Genomic DNA, 13870 nt, shown 5'->3' on the forward strand with positions numbered 1-13870 from the left:
TCTTCAGAAAATAGTCCATCTCCCTCCCTCCTAATATATCTGTGTGAAAGTCATTCCTCTTTGGAGGTGTTGACTTCTCTTTGTATATAAAGGTAAAATACAGGGTTTATAAAAGGAACCTGCAGCAGCCACTGAGATTTAAACCACTACATCTCAGACATCTTCATTAAATGGGGTGAATCCTCTCCTCCTCCTTAGAGAAGAGTTTCCATCATCTCTATCAGCACATGCCAGTGTCGTGGTGACAAGGCTGCTGGAGGGATTTTGGTAGCATTGACTTCTATGTACCCAGGGAGTTTAATATTAAAGCATATCCCTACCTATTCAGGAATGCTGAAGTTAAGCATGTGTTCAACACTCTTTGTTGTTGATGTTTGCTAAATTAGCTCTTAAACAGATCACAAAAGTGGAAGTGGGTGTTCTTTGTCTCTCACGCAGCTTGCAAGAAAACAAACTGATTGATTTAAGAGAAGTTGTTCCTGTTTGGTGCCAGGGCAAAAGGAGAAATGGGCCCAGGGACAGATTCAGATCACCGAACGTGGGTTTCTGTAGGAGTCTACACCCGAGCTAGTCTCCTAGACTCCATCCGTGTTGAACGGAGAGCTAGAGGAGTACGGCCAGGAGAGCACAGGCTGTGGTTGTCTCATCCCAAAGTTGATGCCTGTATTTGGTCAGATGAATCATGTCCTGAACTCCACTGATTGTATTGATGAAAGGCTTGGTTCAGTTGCCTGCACATGGGTGCCAAGGGCCGTTCTGGATGTCCCAGTGTGCCCTACCTGGTGCAGGTGTTCCCTAAACCTCCCACAGTATCTGTCAGCCCCAAAGGATGCTGTGGAGCATTTCAGATGGCAGCTGAACTGAGCCCCTAACATAAGGTCAGAGGACAATCATCTCCTGTGCACTGAATATTATTTCAGCTTGGGCCAAGAAATATTTGAAGGTAATAAAACCCCAGTCCTTCATACACTGAACAAGCATACATAATTCAGAATAGCCTGCCCTCTCCACCCTGTACTGCAACCATCAGCAACTGAAAATGTACCTGAGACTTAACTCACGCTGAAGTGCAGCAGATCAGATCTGAAACATGTAGACCTCTCTTGCTCCAAATTGCTACTCAGCTTAGTGGAAGCTTTGCCTAAGTACACATTGTAGGGTTAAATTCAGAAATCCTCACTCATCACCAATAAATGTGTATACATAAGAGCTCTAACACTTCACACTAGTCCAAGATGAACTCCTGTATTTACACTGGACATTTTTTCTGAATTAAGGTATTTTAAAATTCCTTGTAAAAGTGCAGCTAGAGTGCAATATTTAATCAGTAGCAAAAAAACAAGCCTAAAGTTTCCTTCTCTTAATGGTTAGAGTTTTTAAAGGCTGTTTTGCTTTCATTTCTCCAGCTTATTATTATGGGAAGAGGAAAAAAATCATTAAGCCGCCAATTGGGGAAAATAACAACATGAAAAGTGGGCATGTCAAGCCAGCCAGACGCAGGAAAAGGCGGAAATCCATCTTTGTGCAGAAGAAAAGGAGGACGTCAGCCGTCGATTTGAATGTGGCAGGCTCGGCAGAGGTACATGCTGATAAATCAGCAAAAGCCCCTTGGGGCTTTTTTTCCCCCCATCTGCATCTCCCTTTTGAGACAGCTCTCAGCAAACCCCAACACTTCACTCTCCCATTTTGAATCCCTCCTTAGCACCCTCTTTTTCTAAGATCATATTGTTTTTTGGGGGACACTTTGGGGACTTAGCCCATGTTCGTTCCTGAATTAGCAAGTACAGTTTGTGCTCATGAGCTCCACCTTCGTTACACCCTGGATTTAGAGCCTGCCAAACACTTAATAGTGATTACACATTCGTTGTGCTGATCAGTTATGTGCTGTCTGATTTTATATCTTTGTTTTCTTTTGCTTCCTCATATGTCTGTAGCCAGACACATGAGCCTGTTTTCAGTGTTTGTGCAGCATCTAACACCATGGAGGAGGTCTGAGATCCACATCTAAGATCTCCAAGTATTATAGCATTACAAATAATAACCCTTGGGTCATCGGGCTCTTAGTTTTTCATTAAATATTTGTAATATTTTTGATTCATAACGCCAAACTACAGAAGTGCTAGAAGCTTTAGAAACCAAGTAAAGGGTTTATGTCCCAAATTTGAGTTTTCAGTCTCACCAAGACTTTTTGTGAGATGACAGGATCCCAGCTTCAGCAGTGATTCGTGTCCAGGTGCAAACTGGAGCAGACTTAGTTAAATCACTTCCGTGTGGATCCTTCCCCGGGGGTGGTTTTCATATGATTATAATGACCAAGTTCACATGTGGTTTCCTTTCCTCAGCTGAGCACCAGCAATTGCTGCTTCATGCAGTGTGAAATAAAATAGGTTTGCCTAAATTCTCTCTACTTCAGCTGGAGGGAGGGTGACTTTTTAAGCCACTCTCACTTGGTTGCTTGCACCATCACGAATCAGTCCTCCTTTAGGTGAAGTTCAGCTTTCTTTTCTTTAGGTTATACCTCTTTCAAAGGGTTTTAAACTGAAATAAACCCATTTTAAAACAAAATTGACCATCAGCCAGCTTTTTCAACTCATTTGACTAACTTGGTCTAAAATTGTTCTTTCACTTAAGGCTTTTGCATGTGCCGTAGATACATGCTCACGCTTCCATCAGAGCTAATCTGCTGAAGCTGTTGGGGCAATTTATGTTTATAAAGTTCAGCATACACAGTTTCCATAGGCCAGTGTATGTTTGCAAGCTCTGTGTGACAGAAATCACAAGAAGCTGGTTATAATCTCTTTTACCTGGAAATTTATGCTGTACCTTCAAGCTGAAGGCCATGTTGCAAGGAAATTGTGTGAAATTCTACGTCCTGGAATTTACAGAAATGCCAGCTAAGCAATCCCTTCTATACACTAGTACATCTCAATATTTTTAAAAGGCACCAAAATTTCCTTCCTTTCAATACCAGTGACACCCGTGATAATTCGAAGCAAGATGAAGGTTTAAAATCAGTTGTGTTTCTGGTTTTCTTTCACCCTGAGCAACCTGAGTTTCATTTTATCCTTTCAGTGGTTTCCATTTCCTGTTCTCATGCACATCAGCAGTGCCACGAGGTTTGAGATGCAGGCACAACAGAGGAACATTTCATGCCAGACGAGTTATTGCCATTGACCTTTTGTTAGAAACAAAAAAAGGATTTATTAACTGTGTATTTTTACTTTTACATTTTGTAAGAAATCTAAATTGGGAGCTAATCTACTTAGCACTGTAATAAAAATGAGATAATTCAGTTAAAATAAATGTTACTGTGGACTGACATGGGCACGGGCATACAATTTGACCTGGTACCTTTCGATTTGCCATTGTATTAATCTCCAAGTCCGGATGTCGTTTCTCTGATGATCGTTGTGCAGGAAAGCGAAGACGACGAGCCGGATGCGATGGAGGATGAGACGGGGAGCGAGGAAACCAGTTCCGAGCTCCGCGATGACCAGACGGACACCTCCTCTGCTGAGGTCCCCTCCACCCGGCCGCGGCGCGCCGTCACGTTACGGAGCAGCACCGAGTCGGACCGACCTCCTCCCACGGAGAGGGCTCGGAGGAGCCGGAAATCCCAGCCTCTCTCGTACAACGAGGGAGAGAAGTGCCCTCAAGTCAAGGAAGTGAGTATGGCGGCAGGCTCTTTCACTCCTAATTAATGGCAGTATTTTCTCTAAACTGATCTTTGGCGTCAAGCGTTCCTCATCTGAGGAGGGCATCCTGCTCCGTGGCTGAGTAGTCCTCAGCGCCGTGTAGTTTTCTTTATGAGAGCGTTTGGCTTTTGTAGGAAATGAAGCAAGAAGAGGAAGAAAAGCTCATCCTGGACAGTAATCCGTTGGAGTGGACCGTGACCGATGTCGTGAGGTTTATTAAACTGACTGACTGCGCACCCCTTGCCAAGATATTTCAGGAGCAGGTAGACATCTTCATGTAACACTTCTTTTCATATCCATGGTGCTTATTCACATGTCAAAAAAAGACAGGACACACTACCTTGCTAGCTGGGCCCAGGGCATTGACAAAGAGATTATGACCAGATTTCAAATCTGCTTGGGCCAAGCTACAGCACAAATTTTGAGAAAGCATGGAAACCCTTGGAAATTAGTGTCAGAGCTTTGCCAGATCCTCAGAGTGAGCAGAAACCTCTCTGAGTGCTTGTGAAAAGGAGGAGGTTTAGGTCTTTCTTGTCCATACCAAGGTCCCACAAAACCATCCTGGTGTCAAGTAGGCATCTCAGTGTACCAGCGGGTGGTGGTTGTTTGGTACAAGTTAGCATGAATGTGTAAGATTTATATAGAAGCAGCCATTCCTTGGCTAATGAGTAATGGCCACTGCTGATTAATTTGAAAGCAAAGGGGCAGCTCCAGGAAATCCATAGTTAGAAAGATCCATCTCTTGGAGCAAGAGTGGTCAATTACGCTGCAGCTGATGGCACTCAGAGGAGCGATGTAGCCAGCTGCCCGCTGAACTATTTCTGATTCTACTTTGTGAACAAGCCCATTCCTGGGCATAGCTGGTTTCCTGTGGGAAAATTGAAGAGCAAATCTAGAGCGAGGCTGAAACACTCTTGTAGCAAGATGCTGTAATCGCCGTGCTGCAGCGTGCTGCCACCATTTGTTAATCAGCCTGGAGTATTGCCAGGTCTTGAAAGCCAAACCCATCTTTCCTTTGCCAGAGGGTTTTATGGGAACTTTAAGTGAACACAGATTAGTGGAGCTTTTCCTTGCTATTTGCAAGGAAGCTCCTGGTGCAATGGGTCATCAATCTTCAATATAGAAAGAACCCAAGTGGTGGACAGTCCTGATCAAAGCAGTGCTTAAGGTGTCCAAGGTCTGTATGTGTCTAAGGCTACCAAATCAGGGCTATCCTGGAGAGTTTTTGTGTTGCCTGTGAGTTAAATGGATTTTTCTGTGCTTAGACTCTGATCCTCCCTAAGGTGTAAAAAGCAGTTTGTCTGCTCCACAGTCCATTAAAGAACAAAAAGGACTTGAGCTCTTAGTTAAGAGGAGGATCATGAAGGCAGCAGAAATCTGTCATAGAATGGCTTTTTTTCTGGGGTGCTGGTTCAGGGAGTTTGGGACATAAATAGGTCTGAGGATCTGGACATGATCTCTGCGGCCTTCCCTTTGCCTCAGTTCCTCAGCCATAAAATGGGACTAATCAGGTCTCCGTGGTGCCTATGGAGTTTGTTTAGAAGTTGATCCAACATTTCAGAGTCTGGGAGGCTTTTCCCAGATCGGGGAAAAGGTGGGAACCTAAGGAGACATACTAGACAACTTCTGAAAAGGCATCAGGCATCCCAGAGGAAAGAGCTGGGCAGCATCAAAGTGGGACAGTTCATTAAGAAAAAAGCAGAGGACAAAATCTCGCAGGCAAAGCATCTAATTTTGGGGGTGGGCTTCCCTCCTCACCTCTCCACCCCTGGTTCTGCTTGCTGTTCTCCAGAGTCCATGAGCAAAGCCTATATCACTGTTTCTCCCTTCCCCAGGACATCGATGGCCAAGCCCTTCTGCTGCTGACACTCCCCACGGTGCAAGAGTGCATGGAGCTGAAGCTTGGGCCGGCCATCAAGCTGTGTCACCAGATCGAGCGAGTAAAAGTTGCTTTCTATGCACAATACGCCAACTGACTGCACTTCTCCGTTTCTGTCTGTTCCCTTTTTCATTCTCTCTCTTTTTTAACGTTGCAACTTGTTCGAGGTTCTTTTCTTTTTCCCCTTTCTTTTCCGAAAACACATGGAATCGGAAGCACTGGGAAGTAACTTGTAAAAAAAAAATAATGAAAGAAAGAAAACTAGCAAGAAATTGAATTAATTTTTCTGTACTTGTAAAGCACACAGAAAGATTGCTGGCATCTCCTTCGCAAGCCTCGCTAACCCGTTACGCTGTGGTGTTAAGGCCAGTATGGATCAGATGGCTTGTTGTTTTTTAAAACAAAGCCAAACAACTTTTGCTACCAGTGGCAGACACATTCCCAAGGAGAACGGTCAGACATTTCCGGCTGATGATGGTTTGTCTAGATCCATTTCTGGACATGAACTATCCTTTCAGCCAACTCTGACGCACTTCTTTCATATTGAAATGTAAGTGACCATTTTTAACGTTACCCAGGGTTTACTGCAAATTTGATCTTAGTGATCAATGGGCTTTTTTTCTTTTCTTTTTTTTTCCCTCTCCGGTCTCACAGAAGGAAAAAGTGTTATACCAGTCATATGCTATTTGTTAATCCTGAGTGATTTAGAAAGGAGGACCCAACCCAGGCTCTCTGTATGGTATCAGACAAAGCTGCAGCGAGCTGACAAGGGCGCAAAAAGACCTAATGCACAGTAACGCTTCCCGAGCCCGCGTAGCTGTGTACAATACGCTGATTGTCTCGGCGGTCGGATCTGTACAGTGCTTCATTCTTGTAAAGGAACATGCATGAAATCTTTTATCCTCAAGCCCGTCCAGTTCAATTCAAGTCTGACTTTGAACCCCACGGGGGGAACAGAAACCAGCCTGTTCAGATTTAATGATGAGACTGTGGAGCGAATGCTGATTTCACTTCCACCTTCTTGAATCTGGTGTTAAGCGGGCACAAAAAGCGTCAATGTTTTCCACTTGGGTACCCCACGGGGTTTTACGCTAGCTGAGGACCCAGCCCAATGCACCCGCTGTCTCCAGTGTATATAAAGCTCCCAGCTTGTCCCAGCGCTTTGCGCCACCCTGGCCAGTTAAACTGGGGCTTGCTTCAAACAGGCTCAGTGTTTCCATCTACCTTGCAGGACTGTATGACCTCTCCTTCTCTCTCTCTAAACATGTGTCAAGCCTCAATTTGCAGCAACTCAGCAAAGGTCTGTGGCAACACACTGGTGTGAAGTTTTCTCCAAAGCAAACTGGAACCAAGCCTGAATTTTGCTCTGACTTTAAGGTGCAAGTGAATCCCTCCTTCAGAAAGCAAACTGGATGGTTCTTGCTGAGGTTTAGCCTGATTTCTTAGGAAACCACTGGCTTCAGCAGACTTTTTTTTCTGAAGCTATAAACAGGCCCCTTTTTTCTGGCCTTGGGGAACTCAGCTTGAGTTTTATATTTGTCCTGGAAATTTTACACAGCTCTGTTACAATGCTGTGATGCCAAAGCCCACCCAGGGAAGACCTCTTCCAAAAGAAGTGTCTCTTCTAGCCCTAAATCTGAATGGCTGCGCTTATGGCCAGATACACCTTGCATCGTTGCCATCTGCAAACTTGGATCAGATAATCCTGCTGACCCAGTGTGCTCAAAAAAACCTACTGACCAAGACCAGGCTAGAGCTGGTGCTTCTCCTTTATCAGTTTCCTCCTTCTTTAGATTAAAGGTGGAAAGCCTCAGAAATAAATAAAATCCTGGACTACATCTGAATCTGCCCTAGAGCATGTGTTAGGCAAGAAGTATTGACTCCATCTGCTGTGCAGCACTGGAGACTTTATGATCTGTCTTTCAGTGAGTTTCCTGATTTGCCGCTGAGGGATTTGATGGGTACTACTGCTGCAGACTGGGCCAGGTCCTGCCAGCTCCTGCAGACTTCACTGGAAATTTTCTTAAGTGGGAGATCAGCAGGACTGGGTCTGGGCTCAGCTGTTTGCTTGTATGGAAGATCTTGGTGTTGAAGTTTAAATCAAAGGAAAGGAAAAGATGTAGTCACCTCTGTGCTAAGGAGGTTTCTTTCACTTCTCCAAAAGCCAGGAATAAAGAGGTCTGTAGTGATGCAGACATTCAAAAACTGGGTTTTAGACTGGATTACCTACTGAACAGTAGCAGTGGACTACGTCCGCGCACATGGTTTGATAACTGCTTGGATTCCCTTTAGGGTCCCTGAAAAGTTGCTCCTTGTTTAGTCTCTGAAGACAAAAGGATTCTGCCTGGCAAAAAGAGAGTATGGCTGAGAAAAATGAGGATGCTTCTCCTAGCACCTCCGTGCTTCAGCCCAGTCCCTTCCAAGGCTGGTGTAACATCTGCCAGCAAGAGATAGCTCCCACAAGACTGCTATCAGGAAAACCAGAGTACGAGGACATTTCAAGGAAGGGAATCTGCCTTTTCGAGCATCCCAGCACTGATCCTTTACTTACCACGTCCACTTTCTTCTGAGCGTCCTTCCACTGCTCTGATGTTCCTTGGTGTTTATGGCTGCTCAGATTTGTCAGAGACATTTAATGCTTCCTGGAACATGTTGCAAGAACTTCAGCGCTTTCCCCGTTAACCTTGTAACTGTAGATATTCCTATGGCAGCTAACTACTCACGGAAGCACAGTCGGGGAGCAGACAGCTGCAGACTCTGAGAATAACCATCCCTAACGCTGGCCAAGCAGGGGATGGGTGGAGTGTGGAGCCCAGCACATGGGAGTCTCTACTGTTTGTTCAGGGAAGTTAAATCATATTAAAAAAACATGTATTAAACAAAAAAAAAAAGTTTAATTTTAGGTCGCACCGGCTGTTTTATTTCCTCAGGTTTCTCTCTCCTCATCATTCGTCTTTCAATTTACTGTTCTTCTGTGTCCTGTCATTTATCTCTCTCTGTTCCTTTTGTAGAAGATGATAACCTGAAGTCTTTATTGTAAAATTACCTTATACCAGCTGGGTGATAAACGCTTTATTATTTTTTTCAGTCTTTAGGATTGGGAGAAAAAGGGGATTGGGCAGATGTTGTCTCTTGCACTGTTTGCCTTCCTGAGACGCTGGAGCTGAAGGTCTTCAGCAGTTTCTTAAGCAAATGGAGAACGGATTGCACATAGTTTAATTGGATAGTGTGCTCAGATTGTCACTTAAACCTTGAGCAGAGATCAGAGGGAACTGCTTACTCTTGCCTGCACTTCATTTCAATTCTGGAAAATTAGCAAGGCTTTAGAGTAATGTACCTCAAAAGTGACATTTGAAACCAGATTTTGTTAGGATCAAATATCACTTTGCTAAGCAGAAGTATAAGACACTGCAAGTTTTTCTGGTCCAGCATAGGTTCTGGGTTAAATTCAGAGCTGGTGCAATTGCATATTTGGTGAAATTACATCTTCTTCCACCTGTTCTGCATTTTGCACCCAGGGCTGAAGTTTATTGTATTACCAGCTGCAGAAAGCCACTGCTCTGAAGTGCTAAACACATGATTATCTGAGACCATTACCAAGGACTGAGGAGCAGTCCTGCAGTTGCGTTTGGGGTGTTGGATGTTGAGCTTCAGCACATTCACACAGACCACTTTGCTCCGACAAAAAAGGTGTGCAGGCATCTGCTGTTGGCCTCTCTTTAGGCATAGGACCAAGGATGGGCGTCTCTGGAGCTTTGTGCTCTGGAGCACAAGGAAAGGGTTGAACATATCATGCACTGATACTTACCCATCTGCACTGGCTTCTTTTGAGCCTGCGCTCAGCCTGGTCAAAGAGGTCCATGGGCAGGTCCCTGCAGCCTTCCCAGACCCCCTCAGCACTTACCTTGGGCAGAATCCAGCCAGCTCCCAGAGTGCAAGCCCAAAGCACCAGTCTCTGAAATCAGAACAATGCATTAACTTATGGCAAATGTCCATCCTTTCCTGCTGGTTGTCCTGCCTTCTTCCTGTTGTCATTGATGCTTCTCTCCCACCTGGAAGAGAAATGCTCTTTTGGGGCTCAAAGCTCTTCTTTCCTTTCTAGCTTGAAAACGCACTGTTCCATCCACACTCCCTGTTTTTTCTCAACTGCAGGATGACAGAACTACTGACTGTTTCTGCTTCAGAGCCATGATGGCCTCCCAGCTCTGAGAAGGATTTCAGGTTCTGCAGCTCCACCTTGTTAACCATATGCAATAGCCCTTGAGAGTTTGGTCCTGTAGGGTGCAGAGAACCTCTTAGAAATGCTGTGTACCCTCAGCACCCACTGAAATCAGGGCAAATGGTTACACAGCCTGTCCTCAGTGAAGCATCTAGCAGATGCATGTCCTAGCTGAGACAGCCTGACCCACATTGCCAGAGGTGTTTGGATGCCTGCTGGGATTTACAAAACTTCTCAGTAAGTTACAGTAGGTTAGACACCTAAAACCCATAAAGAGTTCAGTGTGGGTAAACAGCTTATTTGCCTTAAACTGGAAAGTCACCATTCCTTGGCTTTAACCTGCAACCTTTTGTGGTCCAGAGTCACATGGTCTGGAGCAAACACCATCTCAGCTCTTTGAAGACCAACCAGACAATGTCAAGCCCCCATAATCAATATCTGGTCACCCGAAAAGCCTACCTTGGTCTTTTCAGGACACCAGATTGAATTTGGTGGAGCTGTGGAGCAATTACAATGTCTTGGAAGCTCAGCATCAAGGGCATTTCAAATGCTTTTTGCTTTTATGGTGCAGCATGTCTGGAGAATGATGCAGATCAGACTGTTTCTCCCAGTTAAACATTCAAGTGCCAAAAAAAGAAAAAAGAACATGCTGTAACAGAGCACCATTAAAACCAGCTTTATTACATGTGTATAAATATAATCTCAAGGGCTCCATTTTGGTGCTAAGGTGTGTCACTCTGTATTTTCCATTGCTTGGAATTACAAAGCTGATTCCCCTCTCCAAGAATATTTTCTGTAATCAACAATATGTCTTAACCATTAGGATTTTATATCATTCTTTTTTTCTTGCAGCTATAGATTTTTTAATTCAGATATACTCAACAAATAGCCCCCTCTAAATCCTATGAGTTTTGAAAAAGTTTTATACAATATATGTATGTAAAAACCCTTTCAAAATATGGGTGCATGTATGTTTTTCCCTGGCTGATACTCTTCGTCCAATCAGCTGATGTACTATTTAGGGAATCCCTTTTACTCAGGACTTGATCCAGAAGTGACTGAAGTTAGTGGAAGGGCCCTCATAGATGTGTGTGGGCTTTGGGACGAGGTCTTCATTGAATTCTTTCACTTAGAAGTCCAAAGTGTGCAGTTAATTAACACGAAGTTTAAAAACCTGCTTCTCCCAGTGGGCAGAAATCCAGCTGAAATCTGCCAGACTTAATGAGAAAGGGTTCATGTCCTTAGGTGCTCATGAACTCCAAGAAAGGAGCAGAAACATTTAATATTCTCATTTATTCTTTGGTACGATACTCCAGCAACAGTGCAAATGATCTTAATGGCCGCATTTAGAATTTGAGCCAAACATCAAAGATCAGAGTTTTACAACCCAGTAGTCCTTTAAATGTCAGCTGTCCTGCACAAGAAGAGTGGTTTTGCAGTGATTTGGTGCCACATACTGGAATTCTCTTGCATGAGAAGATGAATGTGAACTGCCCAGAAGCAACATGGGTCATAGATTTAAATTCTCATGCCCTTTCTCATGTTTTAGTCTTTGATGTGAATTCTTACATCAAAGAAGATCTCAAGTTCCTGATTTAAAACTCCAGCCTCTGCAATGGCCTGTGGCAGAGCTTTCTAGCATTTAGATCCAGCGTTGTGTTACTTATGAGCATGGGAGCATGCGTTGACAGACAGGGCAAGTGAGATGAGGAGATCTTTTTGCAAAACTGCTTGTCAAAGGAGTCCTCTGCACAGGCTGGAGGGCAGATGCTCCCCACAGCTCACAGGGGCAAGGGGACATGTTTCTGGTCATGCTGTTGCTGGATAGGTCACTTAGCCTGAATAGTCTAATGCAGCAGGACAGTTGTCATGTGGCCATTTAGCCACAGATATTCCCAGCCTTGATGCCTGTCAAGGATGTGGGAGATAGGAGAGACAGTTTCAGGCAAGAAGAGGGTTTGGTGTTCTGTGTGGGAGATGCCTTTGTGGAGAAGGACCTCCCATGGGAGGAAATTGCAGCTGTAGTCCATCAGCATCATTCCTTAAGGCTTCTCTGAGTCTTGTTCATAGTAAAGATGCTATAAGACCCAGCAGAGGCCCTGTGAGAGGAAGGAAAGAATCTGGCAATACATTCAGAGCTACAGCTCTTGTGTATGAGTGCTGGCAGGTTTGTATTTTCTTCCCCTTGTCGAGATTCAGAGATTTGGCCCAGACAGCTCTGGGCTCTTTGGCTCAGTAAGGAGTAGTAGGGAAGATCATTCTTCCTGGTATCCATTATCCTGTGCATCTTCTGGGTTTGAACATTAAGGAACCTCCTCTTGCACCTTTCAGACCTTCATAGGAAAAGTCAGGGGCTAAAACTTGAGCTCCCTCCCATAGAAATAGGTGGCCTAGCCCTGAGTTGAGATTGTGGGGTCAGCAAAACACACAGCTGTGTGTTGTGATGTGACAGGGCAAAAATGATCGCTCCCAACTCAACCCGCCTGCATGTTACTGCTCCGTTCTCACCAGAGGTTGTGGCCATTGGATCTATTCATAACTGCACACAGGATATTTCCCAATCCCTGTTCGACAGAGCCTGCTCAGGATGTGTCAACACGTGCAGTTATTCCAGCAGCTTCCACCTTCAGGGACCTGCTTGCTAGAAAACGCTTTCCTGGGGAATGATGACATGACACTTCCGTATATTCAGGCAGGGGTATCACATATAGCCAGGTACTCACTGCAGCATGGTTCAATAAAGGTGAAAGATCTCAAGTAGAGGCTTTGAAGGGAACTGCATCTTTTCATGAGCCAGGATTGAATAAGGTGACCTCTCATACCCTCCTCTCTCTTACAGAACAGTAGAAATACGCTCTACAGCCAGCAGTTACAGACCATTCGTGGTGATGTACATTGGAAAACTTTGAATTGTTTTGCATTCCAGTTTGTACTGAGGATTTGATTCAAACTTTGTGTACGTAATCCCCTTGGTGTGTTACAAATATATATGTGTGTATATATATATGTGTGTGTGTATATATATATATATATATATATACATATAAATAAATCAATGCTGGTGTTTTTACTTTTTAAAGTCCACAGGGCAAAGGGCATGTTGTTAGTTTGCTGTAAGATTCTATTCTGTATATATGTTTTCATGTAAATAAGTGAAAATCTATATTCAGAGTTATATTTTAATTTTTATTCAAAATGAAATAAATCCCCTTTTTACTTGAAGCAATTGTAAGCTGCATTGTTAATAAAGTAATAATAAATCACATCTCTCTCCAGGCTAGTTTTTTTTTTGTTTGGATGGACAGCAAGGATTGTGCTTTAATGTATTTGCTTCTTCCTTGAGGAGGGAAGGTGAAAAAGCCATCGGGTTGGCTTCACTGCTGGTACAAACTTAGCTCCATCCTACCTGACTCCACACACCTTCCAGGGTACGGCAGTCTGCGTTTGCCTCTTTCAGTGTTAGACACTTACTGGAGGCACCTCAGTTTGGAAGCTCCCTTTTTGGTCACTAGAGAGAAGCACCTGCTGCCAGATTTGGGTTGGCCTAGTTGAATGGCCCTGGGGAGGCGCCTTTCTTCAATGCCTTTAGAGGGCATCTAGAGCACATGGACACCTCACAGAGGCGAATACTGGGAAAGGGCCAACCTGAGCTAGGAGCCAGGCTACATGGATGGGTGCAGGTGGACATAGACTCTGGTTATATCCTTTACAGCGTCATGCAAACACAACGACATGGCTTGTGGGCAGCGCAGGCTCCGTCCGAGTAGAGGTGTGACACTGAAGAGCCGTTCTTATGTGAGGACCTCATAGGAGAGTGACAAGGAGAGGAGTGAAAGAAGGGAATGGAGGCAATGTAATGAGCAACAAGCAAGGAAGGATGTAGTGAGAGAGCAGCTGACAGTGGCAGGACAAGACTTACAGTAGAGCCATAACACTTGGAGCAGAGACGCATGCATCGGAAAGTACAGCACTGCGGATAGTGGTGGAACTGACATCTCCAAACAGCCTTAAAAGTAAAACATCAGGCCAATGGATAGTGATGTGTTTTGACATACAGCTTGCTAGACCACAGATGTC

The 13870-nt window shown here is 44.4% G+C and overlaps 1 protein-coding gene across 1 annotated transcript in view; it reads left to right on the top strand.

Moving 5' to 3' along the window:
* Nucleotides 1-5671, top strand: part of SFMBT2 (Scm like with four mbt domains 2) — a 97894-nt gene extending 92223 nt beyond the window's left edge. The window contains exons 17-20 of the mRNA XM_067289986.1: nucleotides 1407-1579; nucleotides 3417-3665; nucleotides 3830-3958; nucleotides 5531-5671. Of these exons, the coding sequence (XP_067146087.1) occupies nucleotides 1407-1579; nucleotides 3417-3665; nucleotides 3830-3958; nucleotides 5531-5671 (692 nt within the window). The remainder of the gene's footprint in view (nucleotides 1-1406; nucleotides 1580-3416; nucleotides 3666-3829; nucleotides 3959-5530) is intronic.
* The last annotated feature ends 8199 nt before the right edge of the window (nucleotides 5672-13870 follow it).

The sequence above is a fragment of the Apteryx mantelli genome, chromosome 1 (assembly GCF_036417845.1).
Source record: "Apteryx mantelli isolate bAptMan1 chromosome 1, bAptMan1.hap1, whole genome shotgun sequence".
Lineage (NCBI taxonomy): Eukaryota > Metazoa > Chordata > Aves > Apterygiformes > Apterygidae > Apteryx > Apteryx mantelli.